At 41.9% G+C, this 18,853-nt stretch overlaps 1 protein-coding gene across 1 annotated transcript in view; it reads left to right on the top strand.

Moving 5' to 3' along the window:
• Window positions 1-4,146: 4,146 nt before the first annotated feature.
• Window positions 4,147-18,853, top strand: part of PGGT1B (protein geranylgeranyltransferase type I subunit beta) — a gene marked incomplete at both ends in the record, with an annotated part of 32,679 nt that continues 17,972 nt past the window's right edge. The window contains 5 exons of the mRNA XM_084252124.1: window positions 4,147-4,286; window positions 9,717-9,835; window positions 13,475-13,542; window positions 16,209-16,360; window positions 18,202-18,334. Coding sequence (XP_084108250.1) covers window positions 4,147-4,286; window positions 9,717-9,835; window positions 13,475-13,542; window positions 16,209-16,360; window positions 18,202-18,334 — 612 coding nt within the window. The remainder of the gene's footprint in view (window positions 4,287-9,716; window positions 9,836-13,474; window positions 13,543-16,208; window positions 16,361-18,201; window positions 18,335-18,853) is intronic.

Genomic DNA, 18,853 nt, shown 5'->3' with positions numbered 1-18,853 from the left:
CTTTTAAAAATATTTGAGGCAGGGGCCTCCCCGGTGGCTCAGCGGTTGAGCGCTGGGTTGCAAAGCTGCCCACAGCCTCTGCAGCGTCGGTTCGAACCCCGGCCACTGGGCGAGGGTCCCACATGGTGCGCAGACCTCTCCTGATGCCCGCTGCTCCCCTCAGCAGTGTACTTTATCAGTCTGCCTGCTCTGCTCTCTGCTCTGGCTCTGGTGAATTCTCTCACCCTCCCATGCTTCTGACTGTGCCCAGTGCTTGTATAAATAAATAAATCTTTATTAAAAAAAAATTTGAGGCATCTTAGAAATGAAATACAGAGAAATAAAATACAGTACAGGAAAAGAGAATTTGAAAACAGAGCTGAATACACTACAAGAGAGAGGAAAGTATGTTCCATAAATGTTGCTTTCTGACATGTTGCTTTCTGTTGCAGAGAATCACAATTTTCAGTTTCCTGCTGAAGGTAAGCAAACTGGGTGATATGACTTTTTTTTTTTTAAAGATTTATTTATTTATTTGTTTGTTTATGCATATACTGGGTACAGTCAGAAGCGCGGGAGAGTGAGAGAATTCACCAGAGCCAGAGCGGGGAGCAGAGCAGGCAGAAGGACCGAAGTACACTGCTGAGGGGAGCAGCGGGCGGCAGGAGAGGTCTGCGCGCCATGTGGGACCCTTCTCTGGTGGCCGGGGAGCAGCCGGGGAGCGAACTGGTGCTGTAGAGGCTGCGGGCAGCTTCGCAACCCAGCGCTCAACCGCTGCGCCACCGGGGAGGCCCTGGGTGATATGACTCTTATAACTTATGTTAATTTTTTTGTTTTATTAACAAAGTATGGAAGTTCTCTGAAAGCAGTCCTTTTAACTAAATGAAAGATAAATGAGAAATTTATTATAAAATGTGGTATATTGGGCTCATAGAAGATGTATCAAATAAGCATTTCTTGTATTAGTTTGAAAAATATCTTAATGAGAAATTTAGAAAAAAAAAATCCTAAAAGAAAAATGTTATAAATCACTGTAATTTACCACCCAAAGTAACTTTTTCCAAAAATATACCTATGTATTTTTAAATAGCTACCATTATGATCTGCACTTTAGATTCTATACTATAATTTCTATACTATAGTGACTTAACATCATGTTACATATATTTTCCATGTTTCTGTATAATTCAAACAGTATTTAATGACTAAATAGTATTCAGTCTTATAGATGTGCTATCATTCCTACACTTCGAAGACTTGAGGTACTTCCACTTCTTAGCTAACACAGTACAGTGGCATTTTACATGGGAGTTAGTCTGTTAGTATGTCAGAAATCTTGATCAAAGTCACCAGTGAAAAGGGGGGCATTTGCTTGCTTAGTAGGTATAATGTATTATCGTTCATTGACTCTATCATAGAGTTTTTCCTCCAGAGTGGAGTTATAATGAGGGTTCTTGAACTGAAAATTACATGAAATATTTGGCTTCCCTTTAAAAGCCAGACTGAAAAGGATTGCATTTATTTATTTATATTGACTATAAATAGCATTTATAGAAATATGCATAGTTGATTCTAGTAATTAAATTTATTTTTTCCTTATTTTTCTCTTCTTTATTTTTTCCCTATTAACAAAACTTCTCACATTTATGATTTTCCTTAGGTTATTTCTAAATTTTCCATGTGTCTGTTTAACTATGGAATGTAGAAATGGTTTCCTTTTTTTTTTTTAAAGATTTATATATTTTTATACAAGGGTTGGGGTGCAGGGCAGAGGCGCGGGAGGGTGAGAAGATTCACCAGCAACAGAGCGGGGAGCAGAACTGGCAGACAACCAAAATACACTGCTGAGGGGAGCAGGGGGTGTGACAGGAGAAGTCTGCCATGCCATATGGGTATCTCCCCAGCCGCCTGGGAATTGAACCTGCTCTGCAGCAGCTGCACACAGCTTCACAGCACTGCACTCTGCACTCAACCTGCTGCGCTACCAGGGAGGCCTTTTTTAATTTTATTTTATATATTTTTTACATCGTTTTTCATTTTTGCACAATGTATGCATTTCCATCCCGGCAGTAGTCCCCATACAATTCCCACCCCCCTAATTTTGACCCTGTTCCCTCCTTCCCACCCCCCCAACCCCAGTGTGTCTCTGGTTTATAGTTATTTGTTGATTTGGGTTTTTATCTAGTAATTAAATGTGTGACATGACTCCACTTTAAACATTTTCAGACATTTGATGGTGCGTGAAAGATATCTTAATTGTAATAAAGGAGTGAAAATTCCTCTTGCCTGGGCATACCTGAAGGGTGAAGGCCTTCCCAATATATGGGGAAGGAGAAAGTATTTGTTAAAGACACAGAAATATCTGTGAAGTTTCTATCATCTAACATTATACAAAGTGCTTTGGGTGGTTGGATAAATATAAGGTAACTCCAGCCCACAGGATGTATTTATTAAAGAAATACATTTTCTAAGAAATCTAACAATAAGAAATATTCCCAAACTTCTAATAGTTTGTTATAAAGATAACTAGTTTAGACGTGATCCTGAGCAGAATTGTTTCCCTAAATTTTTTCCCTTTAGAAGGGAGAATAGTATGTGACTAAAAGCACCTTAAATCCCTTTTTGAAAACATAGCTAGAAATATGCTATCTCATCTTTTGGTACATGGGTAGTTGGAGACCATATTGAGCTTATTTGCTGTTGCAAATTGATTCAGCTTTGATGCTAACACACTGACTCTTTTTAAGAACTGTGAAACATACAGATGCCAACATTCACGTGTGTGTGTGTGTGTACAGTGTAAGTGCATATACCCTTGGTTCCTGGTGTTCGAGACGACTAGGAACTTCTCTGACTTTGGTAGCATCGACTTTTTTTTTTTAAAGATTTATTTTTTTTTAATTTATTTATACAAGCACTGGGTACAGTCAGAAGCGCGGGAGGGTGAGAGAATTCACCAGAGCCAGAGGGGAGAGCAGAGCAGGCAGACTGACAAAGTACACTGCTGAGGGGAGCAGCGGGCGGCAGGAGAGGTCTGCGCACCATGTGGGACCCTTGCCCGGTGGCCAGGGATTGAACCAGCTCTGCAGAGGCTATGGGCAGCTTTGCAACCCAGCGCTCAACCGCTGCGCCACTGGGGAGGCCCAGCATAGATATTTTTTAAATTTAATAGACATTCGTTTATATTCATAGTCTGGCTTGTAGGTCTATCTCCCCCACGCATTCACCTGAAAACCGTGGCCTTCCAGAGTCAGTCTCTGCCTCATTTCTGCTGACCCACCCCCCTCACACACACTGTCCCCCGCAGGGCTGGTGGGGCCATCCTTTCCTGATGGTGAACTTGAAACTCTTGACCTTGCATTTCCCCCCAAATATCGGATGAGGACAACATTTACGGAGGAATCTGTGGGATGAATTTCACAAGGTTCCCCACAGACGAATCCAACAGCGCGGGGGCATTGCAGGAGCACCACGGGGTACAGCGCTCCCTGGCGCCGCCCCCCCCCCGCCACCCCCCCCGGGGGGGGGCTCCTCGGGGCTCCCTGGCACCGCCCCCCTGTCGCCAACCCCCCCAAGCCCCCCTCCCCCGCGTTGTTCCTGGGCTCATCGAGGCTCACTACCCCCCGCCCCCCAGCACCCGGGTCGCCCCCCCCCCTCCCGCGCCGCCCGCTCCCGACCCCGGACCCGTCGGGGATCCCTGGTGCTGCCCCCCACCGCCGCCCCCGGGCCCTTCGGGGCTCCCCGGCACCCCTTCCCCCTACCGCCGCCCCGGGCCCGTCGGGGTTCCCTGGCACCGCCGCCCCCCACCCCCGCGCCGTCCCTGGGCCCGTTGGAGCTCCCTGGCACCCCTTCCCCACACCGCGGCTCGCCCCCCTCCGCCGCCCCTAGACCCCTCGGGATCCCCGGCGCCGCCCCCCACCGCCGCCCCGGGCCCGTCGGGGCTTCTTGGCGCCGCCCTCCGCCCCCGGCCCCGGGCCCGTCGGGGCTTCCTGGCACCGCCCCCGGGCCCGTCGGGGCTCCCGGGCACCCCTGCCCCCCACCGCCGCCCGGCCCCCAGCGCCGCCCCGGGCCCGTCGGGGCTCCCCGGCGCCGCCCCCCAGCGCCGCCCCAGGCCCGTCGGGCTCCCGCGATCGCTTCCGGGGCGCGGCGCGGCGCTTCCGCAGCATCATGGCGGCCGCCGAGGACGAGCAGCCGGCGGCGAGCGGGGAGGGAGAGCGGCTGGATTTCCTGCGGGACCGGCACGTGCGGTTCTTCCAGCGCTGCCTGCAGGTCCTGCCCGAGCGCTACTCCTCGCTGGAGACCAGCAGGTACCTCGCCGCCGCGGCCCGCGGGCTTGGCGCGGGGCCCGGCCCGGGGGAGAGGCGCCGCCGCGCCCCGGGCTCCCTGGGCGGCCGCCGAGCCCGCGCCCCCCGCCTGCCCCCCGGCGGGCGCCCCCGCCCCCGAGCCCCGCGGGCGGGCCGGGGGAGCGGTAAACCCGGGGCTCTGGGAATCTCCAGTGTCCAGTTCCCCCCGCCCCCCCATTTCACCAGCATTTTCCTGTCAAGCCCGAGCTTCCTCTTCGCCCCTCCTCGAGCCCGGGAGTCCCTGGGCCTGTTGCTCCCCAGAGCCAGAGGGAAAGAGAACGCGGCCGTCGTGGGGTTACAGGCTCCCGGGCTGACCTGGCCCCCCACACCCCTTAAGCCCTCATCGCCCGCCGGCCTGGAGCTGGACGCGCAGGAGCGGCCGAGAGCTCCCAGCTCTGAGCAGACGTGAACTTTCCAGGAATTGTGCCTCTCAGGGTAGAGGGTTGGCGGCAGGCACAGTGTCGCGGGAAGCAGCCAGTTTTCAGTGTATTTGCAGGAGATCCTTGTAAGCTGGAGCCGACTGCCGAGTGGGATCTGGCAGAGGCTAAGAAACTCCGAATTAGTCATTCAGAGTACGAGTCTGGGCTGGGAAGAGCGACGAGGAGGCGGGCCTTGCTCTGCCTTGCTGTTTTGGAGGGAGTCTCCAGCGCTCGTGGGTCTGCCTGGGAAGAGAGAGCAGAATGTTGTTCTGAGCTCTCATTTTTTTGCAGTCTGAGCCTCTGGTGTCTTTTGAGCACTGCATGACTGAGTCCGTTTTGGGAGTCATGTACATTGTTTCTGCATACTGTGGTCAGGAAATACGGATTAGTGGGGTGCAGCTGACAAGACAAGCCAGCAGCTTCAGGGGAGTTCTGTGCTTTGTGATAGTGTGGGGTTCCTGGGACCATAAAAGGGGCAGGTGCGCCGTCCCTCATCCCCCTTTCTGAAAGAGACTATTGATACTTCCAACCACCACTTGAAGGTATCTATCTGCTGGTTTACTTCTCTAATATCTTTCTTTCACCCTGGATTGTAAACTTGATGAAGGCAAGAACTTTGTCCACTAGAGCTTCCCTGCCCGATGTGGTAGCCACTAGGCATGTTTTTTTTTTTTTAATTTGAATGAATTAAAATTATAGCAAATTAAAAAAATATTTGTTTGCTGTGGCACCTTTCAAGCATTCAGTCACACCGCCTCTGTTTAAACATTTCCATCAGCTCAAGAAAGTCCTGTTGGACAGCATGGCACCGCCACCTTGAGTATTATCTGATATATGAGAAGCGCTGAGTAAATATTTATTGAATAATGTGATCGGAGCCCTGAAGGATGACCCAAGCCGTGTTAAAGAGTGAAGCATTTTGAATTCCTTTCTCCATCCATAGGTGTTGTAGAGCCTATAACTGTAGAGCCTAGACCTAGACCTAAATAAAGATTTCCAAAAATAAGCCATTGATTGTAGTAATATGGGATGTGAAAAATATATATGTTGATAGATCACGTATATATTTTATGGGATCAATTTTTTTTGTGAATCGAAGACATTTGAATAAAAAAATTCTTCACCCTATTGCGATTGTTAAACAATTCAACTTTGCTTGTAGTCACCACAGTAGTTCTGGTTGCATTCTCAAAATTCCTACATAGATGAAACCATATAGACTAATATTGCATGTCAGTGGTAAATTGTGAGCTTGCCCACAGCATAAGTAAACAAGCAAAAGTGGTCTGATTGAACAACTAGTACACCAGTTAATTTAATAATTTCAGTGTAATCTTAGAATCTACACCAGGTATTATATATTAAATGATAAATATATAATGTCAAACTGCATTACTTAAAAGATATGAATTATGTCCTTTTTATGGCTATTTGTCATTTGAATAGAATATTTTTTTAAATATTTATTTATGCATACAAGAACTGGGGTACAGGCCAGAGGTGTGGAGGGTGAGAGGATTCACTAGAGACAGAGTGAGGAACAGAACAGGCAGACTGACTGAAATACACTGCTGAGGGGAGCAGCGGGTGAGCCAGGAGAGGTCTGTTGTGCCATGTGTGTCTCCTCCCTGCCTGGGGATCGAACTCTGTGCTGCAGTGGCTGCTGATAGCTTCATAGGTTGTGTCTTACCCCCTTGTGCCTCCAGGGAGGCCCTGTATAGAATATTTTTAAACCATTTTTTATTTTCTTGTGATTCCCTTAAGATCATCTATACATATCAGTTTCTGAAGTGATTTTTAAAGTTTTCATCTTCCTGACTGACAGTCTTTATTTTCCTTAGTTTGGCTCTAAGTCCTTTTGTGGTATATGCGATTTATAATTTAAAATGGGGTCTCCCTGGTGGCGTAGGCGGTTGAGCAGAGCTCTGTGAAGCTGTCCGCAGCCTCTGCAGTGCCGGTTCGATCCCCGCTGGTCTCAGAGCAACCCACATGGCGAGCAGACCTCTCCTGTCTCGCCGGCTGCTCCCCTCAGCAGTGTATTTCGTCAGTCTGCCTGTTCTGTCCCCACTTTGTCTCTGTTGAATCCTCTCACCCTCCCGTGCATCTGGCCTGTACCCCGGTTCTTGCATAAATAAAATAAATAAAAAAAAAGTTATAATTTAAAATGCTTGTGAAGAAGCTCCAATCTTTTAAGCAAAGGTGAGTGGTCAAAAAAAGGTTTCTACAAATATATGTTCTTATTTTCATAAAGCCATGACTGTTAGAAAAATAAAAATAATCCTGCTTGTCACACTGAATGAAATAGGGAAATGGAATCATTTTGCCAAAAGTGTCAAAAACAAGTGTCTAAATGTCTGGTCCACTATCAGTCCTCCTAAAATTTAGCTGTTTCATAGCTATCAGTAAAAAGAAGGAAACTCAGGTTCACTGAATCATTGGTTTAACTCTGAGATAAAACAATTTATTGACTAAGTTATAATTCTTGCTTGGTATTTGCTGTTTAATTCCATAAAACATTAAGTGCCTGCTCGGCGTCTGAGTGTGGAGATACCCTGTTAAACAATGATTTAGTGACCCTAGTTTGTTTCTTTTCTGCTGGTACATAACCTTGAAACATCAGATCCCTTAGAGACACCGTCTGCAAATTGACCCACTGGTAAACTAATTTCTTCCTCCCATATAAGGTAAACATCTTCTATGTACTAGCTATTCAGAGTAGAAGAGGCAGGAAGACATGCTACTACTTACCTTTTTCAGGCTAATTATAAAGAAGAAAAAAAGAGAGCAGACAGATGTTTTCCAAAGAAGCAATGAAGTAAAAAAATAACTTCATTTGTTTATCAGACTGTTGTAAGGTGCATGTGTTGGCAAGAAGACCCACCCCTCTAGACCAAGATGGTTGCCTAGCAGTCTGAACCCCAGGTAGCAGTCATCTGAGCCCCATAAAATCCTACGTTGTTTCTCTCAGGCCCCTACCTCAAACACTTTCACATTTTTAATAGCTTGTTTGACTCTCTGTCTCTCAGAGTGTTAGGAATAACACTCTGGCATAGTCCCTAGAGGAAGACCTTCCTGGGCTGTCTTACAAGGAGGTGGCTCTTTGCTTTTTTGTTTAGCCTTCCTCTGTATCTTTGGCGGTCCCTCTTCTCAACTGCTGTGAATTGCAATGATGGACTTTCAGGATTTTAAAACCATTTGCCACCAGATGACTAATTCCTGATATTTGCATCCTTATCCAAGATCAAGTGCAGTGAAAAACACCACTCAGATCACACTTCCATATGACTTTTAAGCCTCAGCACCTTTGACCCTTGGGGCCAGATGCTTTGTTGAAAGGGGCTGCCTTCTACTTTGTAGGATGTTTAGCAGCATCCCTGGCCTTTACCAGGGAGATGGTAGGAGCACCCACTCATAATTGCAGTAACTAAAAATGGCTTCAGAATGTCCCTTGGGGATGGGGGGAGGGGTGTGGGGGCAATATCACGGGGCAGTCCCCAGTGGAGAAGCTCTGCTCTTCTACAAATCTTGGAAATTTTTTTTTTAAATACCGGGTACCCAGACGCTCCTCCTCCCAGAATTTGATTTCATTGATTGTTTTGGAGTAGAGTGTAGGCCTTTAGGTTTTGTTGGTGGTGTATAGTTGTTTTTAAAGTGATTTTATTCTGCAACCAAGTTTGAGAAACTGCTATGGAGCCCACCACCCCATGACTCAAAATTCCCAAACAGTTTCAATTTGGTTATCTTGCATTGACATCTCAAGCAAATTGCTCACATCCCTTGGACTTTGTTATCAAGAGCTTGAAAATTAAAGAGTTGAACTGAAAAATTTGTAAAGTTCTTTAATTTAGACAAGCATGCCAATATTGCCCTTTGGATATGTTTTCTTGTGTGTTTTTTCACAAATAAGAAGATTGTTGTTTTGTCCAATTCAAATCCTTCAGGCTGTTCTCCACTTTTACCTCTCTCTTCCTTTTGCCTTTTTCTGCAGTAATGCCTTACTAAATTATGAGATGTTAGCTTTATTTGACTATGGTTCCCCTTACAGATTATAGCAGAACCAAAATCCTTGTAGAGCTCTCCAGCTGCAGTTTTGCACGTCTTTTAATAGCTGGTTCAATAAATACTTGCATGCATACCATGAACAAGGCAGACCTTATCTCAAGAGACATAATTATCTCAAGAGCAGCTATTTTAAAACTTGGTTGCGGTTAGGTAAAAGTTTCCCCATGTTGAAAATAGCACTTTGTGTTGTCTAAGTGGTTGTAGGGGATGGGAGGGGATAGCTCTCTATATATAACATAGCTATTATAAAATATATAACCAGTGACCTGGAGAAAGGCTCCTGTTGTATGTGTGATGAGATCATAAGGTTGTTGTTACACTCTATTTATATATACACCTCTATTTATTGGGTGTTTGCTTATGGATAAGTAAGCCCAAATAACTGCATGAGGTGTTACAATGATTTACAGTTGAAGAAAGTGACTTCGAAAAGGTTAGGTGGTCCTCCTTGGTGGCGCAAGGGTTTAAGCACAGCACTGTGAAGCTGACCGCAGCCACTGCAGCACAGTTCAGGCCAGCCAGGAGCTACCCACATGGCGCAGCAGACTTCTCCTGTCTCACCCCGTCTCACTCTCCTCAGTAGTGTATTTCAGTCCGTCTCCCTCTTCTGCTTTTAGCCTTCAGTCTGCCTTTAGCCTTCCGGTTGTTGATATACCAGCTTCAGTAAATTCATGTATGATTCAAATGAGTAGGATCGGTTTCTTCACCCCTGAAAGTCCCCTAAAATGAAAAAAAGTTAAACGAAAGTTTGATATTATTAACTTGTATGAATAAATACTGTACTTTTGCTTTTGCAAGCTGGGAACATTGTTTAAATTATTGTAAAGTTACAGTGGGTTTATTATTTTTCTGAGTCAGAAAGATTTCACTGGTTTGAAGGTTAAGATGTAATTTTATGTTTTTTTTCTTCTAGGTTGACAATTGCTTTTTTTGCACTCTCTGGTCTGGACATGTTGGATTCCTTAGATGTGGTGAACAAAGATGATATAATAGAATGGATCTACTCCCTGCAGGTCCTCCCCACAGAAGACAGTGAGTGAGTTTTTAGCATTTTATTTTTAGTGTGACTAGTTGTACCTGGCATGGCATGTGTGGGACTAGCAAATCTTCTTATTTATTCATAAACTATGAACATATTTTATTCATCTACATGTTCCTTGTAATGCAACACTGCTATTCTGTTTGCTTAGCAAGATTAGCTTAATCATTAATCTCTTGAGAGAGCAATTTGGAATTGTCTGGAATGAAATAGAGACTTCACTCATAGCACGGAGCTTTATTATACTCTTACACGCCGATGACTGCGTGTTCGTTATTTGTAATTGATATTCATCTTAGATGAGTTTTGTCACACTCACTGTTTTTATTCTCAACCATTTTGCCTCTTCAGAGAAACTCTGTGCCCTCAAAATATTTCATTTCAACCTCTGTTCAGCCCCCCTCACTGTTTCATTAGTGTTTCTCTACTGATTGTTTAGCGCTGTTACACTTCAGTCATGTTTACTTCTTAAAACTTTCAAAATTTGATTAATTAAATTTAAAATTAAGAATTATTAAAATTCAGAAATTACCTGGTGACCTAAATTATGCACAAGCTGTATAAGCTCCATTGTTCACTCTACTAAGTATAACATAGCTAATGTCCCTTTAACTTATAAATGCTGGAGATGGGCCTCCCTGGTGGCGCAAGGGGTTACGATGCAACCTATGAAGCTATCTGCAGCCATTGCAGCATGAGTTGATCCCTGGCCGGGGAGCTACCCACATGACGCAGCAGACCTCTTCTCACTCACCCGCTGCTCCCCTCAGCATTGTATTTCAGTCGATCTGCCTGTTCTGTTCCCTACTCTGTCTCTGGTGAATCCTCTTACCCCCTACAACTCTGGCCTGTACCCCAATTCTTGTATGCATAAATAAATAAATCTTTTAAAAAAAAATGCTGGAGATGCTAGCTTGAAAAGAACCAAGCAAATAAACTCTCAGAAAATCATGTTTTTGTCAGTGACCTTTGTTTTGAGGGTAAGCATTTATAAATTAACAGTGTGGTCTGTTGATTAGAGTGATAGTATATAGATCTCGCCCAGATGACTTTGGAGAAAGAGAAAGCTAAGGCTTTATTTAGAAGTGGGTAAGAGAGAGTGGGTGGGAGGGGGGGGTTGATCTATTAGCAGATGCTTTCAGACATCATTTGTGCTTCCTACTTTTTTATAAAAGTTTGTAGTGTTTGTTCTTATATAATTTTTATAAACTGCCTTTTAAAAAGTGAATTCTTGTTAAGAAATGATTAAGTACTTTGTACTACATCTATCAGAACTTGGTGCACAGCTATCTAATCACTTTTCACCAGTTTCATGATACATTGCTCATAATATTTTGGCCAGTAGTTATAGATTCCATTATGTTGGTGAGTAGGATTTTTCTAATGTTCTGCCAAAAATACTCTGCTAACCCTGTGAAGAAGGCCTGTGATAAATTACAAGATACTCTCCTCAATCTCTCACAGATTGTGGCTGGCATGAGGCCATAGTTCCAGGCACCTGCACAATGGAAATAATTTGTGTTTTCCCTTTTAATCAGGATTTTTTTTAATACTTTAAGTGAAAGTCTGGGATTTTTTTTTTAAGTAAGATGTTAGCGAGATGTAAAATAATATAGATTCTGCTTTTTTTTTTAAAAAAACAAAAAATACATGTCCTAATCAAATTATGCATTGTGGTTTCTTAGAAATATCTCATACTGCAGATAGAAATGATCTGCTGTGCTGCGTAGAAAGCTCTTTGGTACACAGAAAAGCTATTCTGTATGTTTTTGCTAAAATATCTTTTATGTTATTTTTAGAAAAAGTTTATTAATAGCCACTCCTATGAAATAAAGTAGCCACTGTCTCTGTAGAAAAGTATAAACCATAACACTTCAGGGAGAGGACTCAGACTCTCGTTATGAATTATACTTAGAAGAACATTGATCACTTGTTCACCATGCTTCCCACTTTGTATCTTCTCTTGTTTCCCCCACTTTTAAGGACTATTTGTAGGTTCTGTGATTGAGTTGTCCTATTGTCTGCTGTTTAATGTGTTTACCATCCCTGATCCTTTTCTCAGTGAGATGGGTTTCTTACAACCCTATAATAACCATACTCTTTTAAAAAGCTGTTATTTTCTCATTATTTAATCTGTTGTGAGAGATTTGCTACTATTTGAGCTTTTATATTATTCATAGTACTACATACTTGCTAGAATGACTGTCTTGAAAAAGGCAGGAAAAAAACCAAGCATTGATGGAGGATGTAGCACAACTGAACTCGCACCCAGTGCTGAAGGCGTTTTATAACTCTTACAATGACGTACAACATTTACTACAGCTGAACATATGTGCGGTCTAAAACCCAGCAACTTTGTTCATGAGGACATACCCAGCACGGGTGCAAATGTGCATTTTCCAAAAGACATACTATTTTTAGCAATATCTTTCCAAGAGCCGAAAAATAAGAACTGTACAGGCTACCCATCTGTATAGGTATACTTGACAAATGAGATATTTCAGTAGTCACTTAGTGGAATACTCTATAGTAATAGGAAAGAACAGTCTCCAGCTACACACAGAAATTTGGGTGATTGTCAAAAACATGTTTTCCAAGAAAGAAGGTACACAGTGTATTATTCCATTCCAAAGTATAAAAATAGACAAAACCAATCGGAGCTTTTGTGAAGTGCTTAGTAGGAAGTAGGAAGGGATTCTGGAATGTACTTTTTTGGGAGCCAAGTGCTAGTTTTATGAGTGAGCTTGTGGAGCTGTTTAATTATGATCAGTGCACATTTCTTCTGTTAATTATATTTTCATGAAAGTTTAAAATGTTTAAAGTTAGCTTTGGTACTTGCCTGAGACAAATCAGAATTCTTTTTCCCATTGTATTTCCAACATGAGCTTCATTGATTTGTAGCCGGTGGATAATGTTTTTTCAGCCATTGCTGCTTAACTGCTGTAAGTGTTTTTGCTTACATCTAAATAGTCAAACTTCTGGAGGTCAGAAACTATGTCTGTCTCCCATATCGCTCCCTCTCAAGGCTTTCACACAAGACTACTGTGTATCCATCGTTGTACTGCTAACTCACCTATACCTTCTCCTGCTTTACTTGTTCCTCTTTACTGTATTTTCACATTTAATTTAGAGCATTCTCATGCTCCTCGAATGAGCAGAGCTTTAGGGCTACACACAGATGATAAGGTGATGTGGGCTGAAGTCCTTACTCCAAGTCCCAGGGCTGCTTTCTTTACCTTTGCAGTATGTCCACCCTAGTGGGGACTCAGTATCACACTTAAGTCGTTTTGTTGTGTTACTACTGCATAGGAACACTAGGTGGTGCTCTCTAAAGATCTCCAGGGGATTAACATCATCCTCCCTGTGCATTCTGTTGTGTGGCTATATAAACCAAGGTATTAGGAGGAAAGCATTATTTAGTCTCTGATTGGTTTGGAAATTAAATGAGGAAACTCCCATAAATTAACTGGACCTGACCTGGCACATCGGAAGCATTCAGCATTAGCTAGCCTGAAAGCAGAGACAGTGACAAGTCTTTCATACTAACTCCTCTTTCTCTGTACACTGAACTGCTTTAGAATCAGTACAAAAATAAGGTGTGCTTTCAATAAGTACATGTTTTTATTTTCTAGGATCAAATCTAAATCGCTGTGGTTTCCGAGGCTCTTCATACCTGGGTATTCCATTCAATCCATCCAAGGTTAGTTATCTTTGGGTTAGGAGGGAGGAGAAGGGGCATGGAAGATTTTAATGAGGAAGAAAACTAAGAAATGATACAGAAAGAACCAGTCGATATTGTCTAATAATATACATGATCGGCTCCCACTCCTTAGGTGAAACTTGTACCCATCTTACCTCCTGGAAGAAGGTACACACAGAAATTCCTCTTATAAAAATGATCATCTCTCTTACTATTATGTGTGTGTACAAAAACTTTATTGGTGATTTCCTGGAGAAAATAGAAATAAAGCACTCAAGAGCGTGATATTTCCTCTCTAAAAAGCTAACAGACTTCTGTGTGTGAGAGACTTTACATTTGGCTCACATTTCTTAGGGATAAAAGGGAAATTTTGCTCTTGCCAAGGCCATGATTGAAGAGCAGAGTAGTGATGACCTTGATGGCATTCTTGGCAGCAAGCAGCGTTATAATCAGAGGCTCTGGACCAGCACATGCAGGAATAGAGAGCCCTCGTTACTGACCAAGTCAGGAGCTTCTTCCTTCTTCAACAACTCAGACCCAGGACAAGCTTTGTAGGTGTTTCATCTTTACACTGATTATCAGTGTTTTTCCTATAGTAGAATCCAAAAAAGGATTCATCACATTGTCAAAAGAATTCTCATGAAATATCAACTTTTCCCTTGACGAGGGCAGTCTGCTTAGGTAATGGTTACAACCAGTGTCTGACTCCACAGAGCACCATGGGTTTGACAGTCAGTTGGAGTCTGAGTGAGTGAGTCGGTGAGTGAGTGCTGCCAGTTTTTCTGCAAGCTGCTTCAGATATTTGGACTACGTGGCAGTGATTTTGGAGACGGTGACCTGATTTGATAGGAGCACTGCTTTAACTTTGTTCCTCTGCCTTAAGCTGTTAGCGAGCTTTAATATGTCATGGTCATGTGAATTTGCCAAGGCATCCAAGTCCCACCATTTAGCTAGGAATCTAAAAACATAGGATTTGTAAAATCTGTCTCCTTTGTTTTCCCATACATTCAATGTTTTCCAAGTTTGGACAGTCCTGAGTAAATAAAACTCTCCATTTAATCATAATGGACAGGATATCTGGATGTCACACAACATTGGCAGAGATCACCACTCTATGGCACCAGACCACATACAGAGGTCTTCCTATGCTTGCATAAAGCAGTACTTAGATAGCATTACTGTTAAAATACTGTACCCTTTCCACCCCACCCTCAGACAGCTTCAAAACACTAAGAATAAAATCTACAAAAGAACCTTTGCCACTGAGTCACAGTCTCCTGAATCCTTTTACCCCGTCATTCACCTTGACCCTCACTCTTTGGTGCAGCTAGCTATGTTCTGAATTCTCTATCTGAATTCTGAATAGCAGAAGGAGCTTGGAGACTCTTGGTGGAATCACATGCCCACAGGAATTGTCACTGAGAGTGTGGCTGAAAGAAGTTCATTTTAATGAAAACCTTGGTGCAAGTTTCATTTTAACTTTCTAGTATTTTCAGCACTTATTGTGGTATTTGAAGCAGTTATTGATGACTCCAAACTAAAACAGAAGGAAAACCTGTAGAAAGATGAATTTAAAAATATGCCATTATTCTGTCAACAAAAAACTTTCTTCAGCTGAGAATCATTTCATTTGTACAATATGAAATTTATATGCTGTAAGTGAAACCATCTTAAAAATAACTAATGGGGTCAACTGATTATTTGAAAGTAAGTGTAAAACTCTAAATGTATATTGTGGAATGTAAAGTTACTTAGAATAAGAAACAATTTTTTAATGTTATCTATTTACCTGCCACCCTCCTATAAAGATCTCATATGTTATAAAGTTTTAATGATCTTTGATAACTTTGTAGTTATTTTTTGTTGTAACAGTCAAATCCGTGCAACTGTTCTCACACACAGTGTTACTATGAGTTCCCTAGTATGCCTTCCCAGCTCTTTTTGGGCAATTGCTAATCCTATAGTCTTCATAATGCTCTTTTTACAAGCAAAACCCATTTTTACTCCAAATTAAGTTTACACTAGTTTATTTGTGGAAATTTTTCAATTTTGGTATCTCAAGCTCTTGCAATTTTTAAATTTTTTTGTTTCTTACTATTCTAAGACTGGGTTTATTAGAGATTCAAATAATTATAATAAACTGTCTAGGAGAGCAGGATAAAGTTTTTCAACTATATCATTTTGTAATTTTATATGGTAGTTACTACTACTGTATTTAATTTAAATGTATACATCTATAATCTTTTTTGTTTCTTACTATTCTAAGCACTGGGTTTATTAGAGATTCAAATAATTATAATAAACTGTCTAGGAGAGCAGAATAAAGTTTTTCAACTATATCATTTTAATTTTATATGGTAGTTACTACTACTGTATTTAATTTAAATGTGTACATTTATAATCTACATGGTTTTCTAACTTTGAGAATTAAATTGTGATATGGTTGGTTAAATAAAGTTCAAATAATTTGATTTATTTGGATATCAGAAATGCTTCCATAAAGCTTGAACTCTTTGAGACATAGGTTACATGGAGGCTTGTCTCTCTCAATTAGATGGCTATACAAATCTGAATAAACATTTACGACTTAATGAAACCTCATGCAGATTTCTTAATTAAATAATTTCATTTCTACTTGTTCATTAACATGTTAATTTTAAATTTAGAATCCTGGAACAGCTCATCCTTATGATAGTGGCCACATAGCAATGACCTACACTGGCCTTTCATGCTTAGTTATCCTTGGAGACGACTTAAGCCGAGTAAATAAAGAAGCTTGCTTAGCAGGCTTGAGAGCCCTTCAGCTGGAAGATGGGAGGTATGAGTTTTTCTTTGTTACCTTTTTTTATTTTAAGAAAAATCTTTTGTAAGTAAGAAAATGGATATAATACTACACTAGAGATCATTAAAATTATCAACCCATTAAAACTATCAAGATCATGGTATGTATACATACAGTTAAATGCCTAATCAAAAAAGTAATCTAAGATTTCTTCTGTGAAAATAAAAGTCATCCATAATAGTAACACTCCTTATTTTTTTTTTTAACCTGAGACAATAGATCCATAAATAAGTGAATGAATAGTTTGAGGATTAATATCTAATTTGCTTCCTGTTTGGGAAAAAAAGGATTTTTTTAAATAATCATATGTTTAATCTGAAATTTTATTCCTTAAGACAGTGACTGGGAGAGACAGGGATGAACGTTGACCCTTTTACACTAGTGTTGGTAGTTTTAAAGATGATTTTAAAGAATAGGAAAAGTGGGACCTCCTTGGTGGCCTAGGGGTTAAGTGTCATTGCCATGAGCCCTACAGCCTGAGTTCGATCCCCAGCGTGGGAGCTGACCCACATGTGGCAAGGCAGACCTCTCCTGTCTTACCTGCTGCTCCCCTCAGCAGTGTATTTCTGTAAATCTGCCTGTTCTGCTCCCCACTCTGTCTCTGGTGAATCCTCTCACCCCCCCCCTTCCCCATACCTCTGGCGTACACCCCCAGTTCTTCTATGCAAAAATAAATAAAATTAAAAAAGAATAGGAAAGGAATTAGTTTTATTAATATTTGGTAGATTCTGTATTGTGACCAAAGAAGAATTTTTCTAGGCTATTAAGGTAGAAAAAGTCTTTTTAATCTGAGAAGTGATAAAGTGATAATGAGTCCTGCTCTGTTACTACATCTTGTGCTCCATCTACTTATAGCCCTGTTTCCTGTTAGTGTTTTAAAAAGACTGCTTTTGATGATGGAAAACTAATGAGGACAGAGGATAAGGGGACATTAAGTAAATGTTTATCTCGACTGGTACATGTATGAAACTAACACCTTAGTGTTTCACCATAGTCTCCGATTGCCGCTACCTTATCCTTGTTTGTAAATAAAGGAATAGATACAAGGTGCAGACTATAAGTCCCCTGAAGCTGAGTAAGTAGTAAAAATTAAGTTAAGGCAATGTATTAGATTAATTAACAGTTACCAATATAAACATATTAGACCTTAAAGGGTTTGTGAATTTCTTACTACTCAGTAAGATTTTATCTGCTGCTTTTTCTGCCATTGATCCTGAAGTCGGTATGTCACAGCTGTCCCTAGCCTAAAGCTGGTGGTGGCAGCTGGGGAAAGGTAGCTGTGGTGGTATGTAGAGCTACCCAGAAATCAGAACATTGGAGTACAATGATTTAGAGTTAGTTTTATATTTTTTTTTAAATTTTTTTTTTTAAAGATTTAATTTATACAAGCACTGGGTACAGTCAGAGGCGTGGGAGGGTGAGAGAATTCACTAGAGCCAGAGCAGGGAACAGAACAGGCAGACTGACAAAATACACTGCTGAGGAGAGCAGCGGGCGGCAGGAGAGGTCTGCGCGCCATGTGGGACCCTCGCAGGTGGCTGGGGATCGAACCTGCACTGCAGAGGCTGTGGGCAGCTTCGCAACCCAGCGCTCAACCGTTGCGCCACCAGGGAGTCCCTAGAGTTAGTTTTATATTGTTTGAGTTGCTATACTTCTGTTCTTTTAAAGTGGTAAATGATGTTTAAATTCATATTTAGAATCTTAAATCCTTAGTGGTAGATTTCGCTGTGAGCAAAGACGTGAAGTTGGTGTTTCTAACCCTCCTGCACAAAAAAAAAACTGGTCCCAGATTAATAGCAACTCATTTTTATTTTCAGTTTCTGTGCAGTACCTGAAGGCAGTGAAAATGACATGCGATTTGTCTACTGTGCTTCCTGTATTTGCTATATGCTCAACAACTGGTCTGGCATGGATATGACAAAAGCTATCAACTATATCAGAAGAAGTATGGTGAGTTCTGTTGATAAATTGACTGTTGCCATTTCATTATTGCTGGTGTATGGGACTTGCAGTATAAATATCCCTCATCTCTTCTATCAGGAATTTGGAAATAAGGACAGTAAGACTGATTTCTAGGTACTATAGTATCTAACAGCCATGTGGATGTACTCTTAAAGGGCAGATTGATTAGACACCCATTAGCATTAAATGTTACCTGTTTTTATCTAAACAAGCAATGTGTTTATCAGAAAGAGATTTGTTGGGAAGAGCACAGGGGACTGAGGTGATGGTGCACGGGTGCACTAGGGAAGGAAACTCTATCGGGACTACACCTGAGGGGGGGTGGGGGGAAGCAAATATTGTTTAAAAATGAACAATGATTTAAAAAAAAAGAAAGATTTGTCAGCCTTAGAAGAAAAATTAAAAAAAAACGGTAAAATCTCAAAGGTAAAGTTAAAAGTCTTTCTCAGGAGGGATCGCTGAGAAGCCTTGGCCGACAATATAATGGGAAATTACTGCATCCTGGGA

The sequence above is a fragment of the Talpa europaea genome (genome assembly GCF_964194135.1).
Source record: "Talpa europaea genome assembly, chromosome: 13".
NCBI lineage: Eukaryota > Metazoa > Chordata > Mammalia > Eulipotyphla > Talpidae > Talpa > Talpa europaea.
This window is presented reverse-complemented; position numbering and strand designations above follow the sequence as displayed.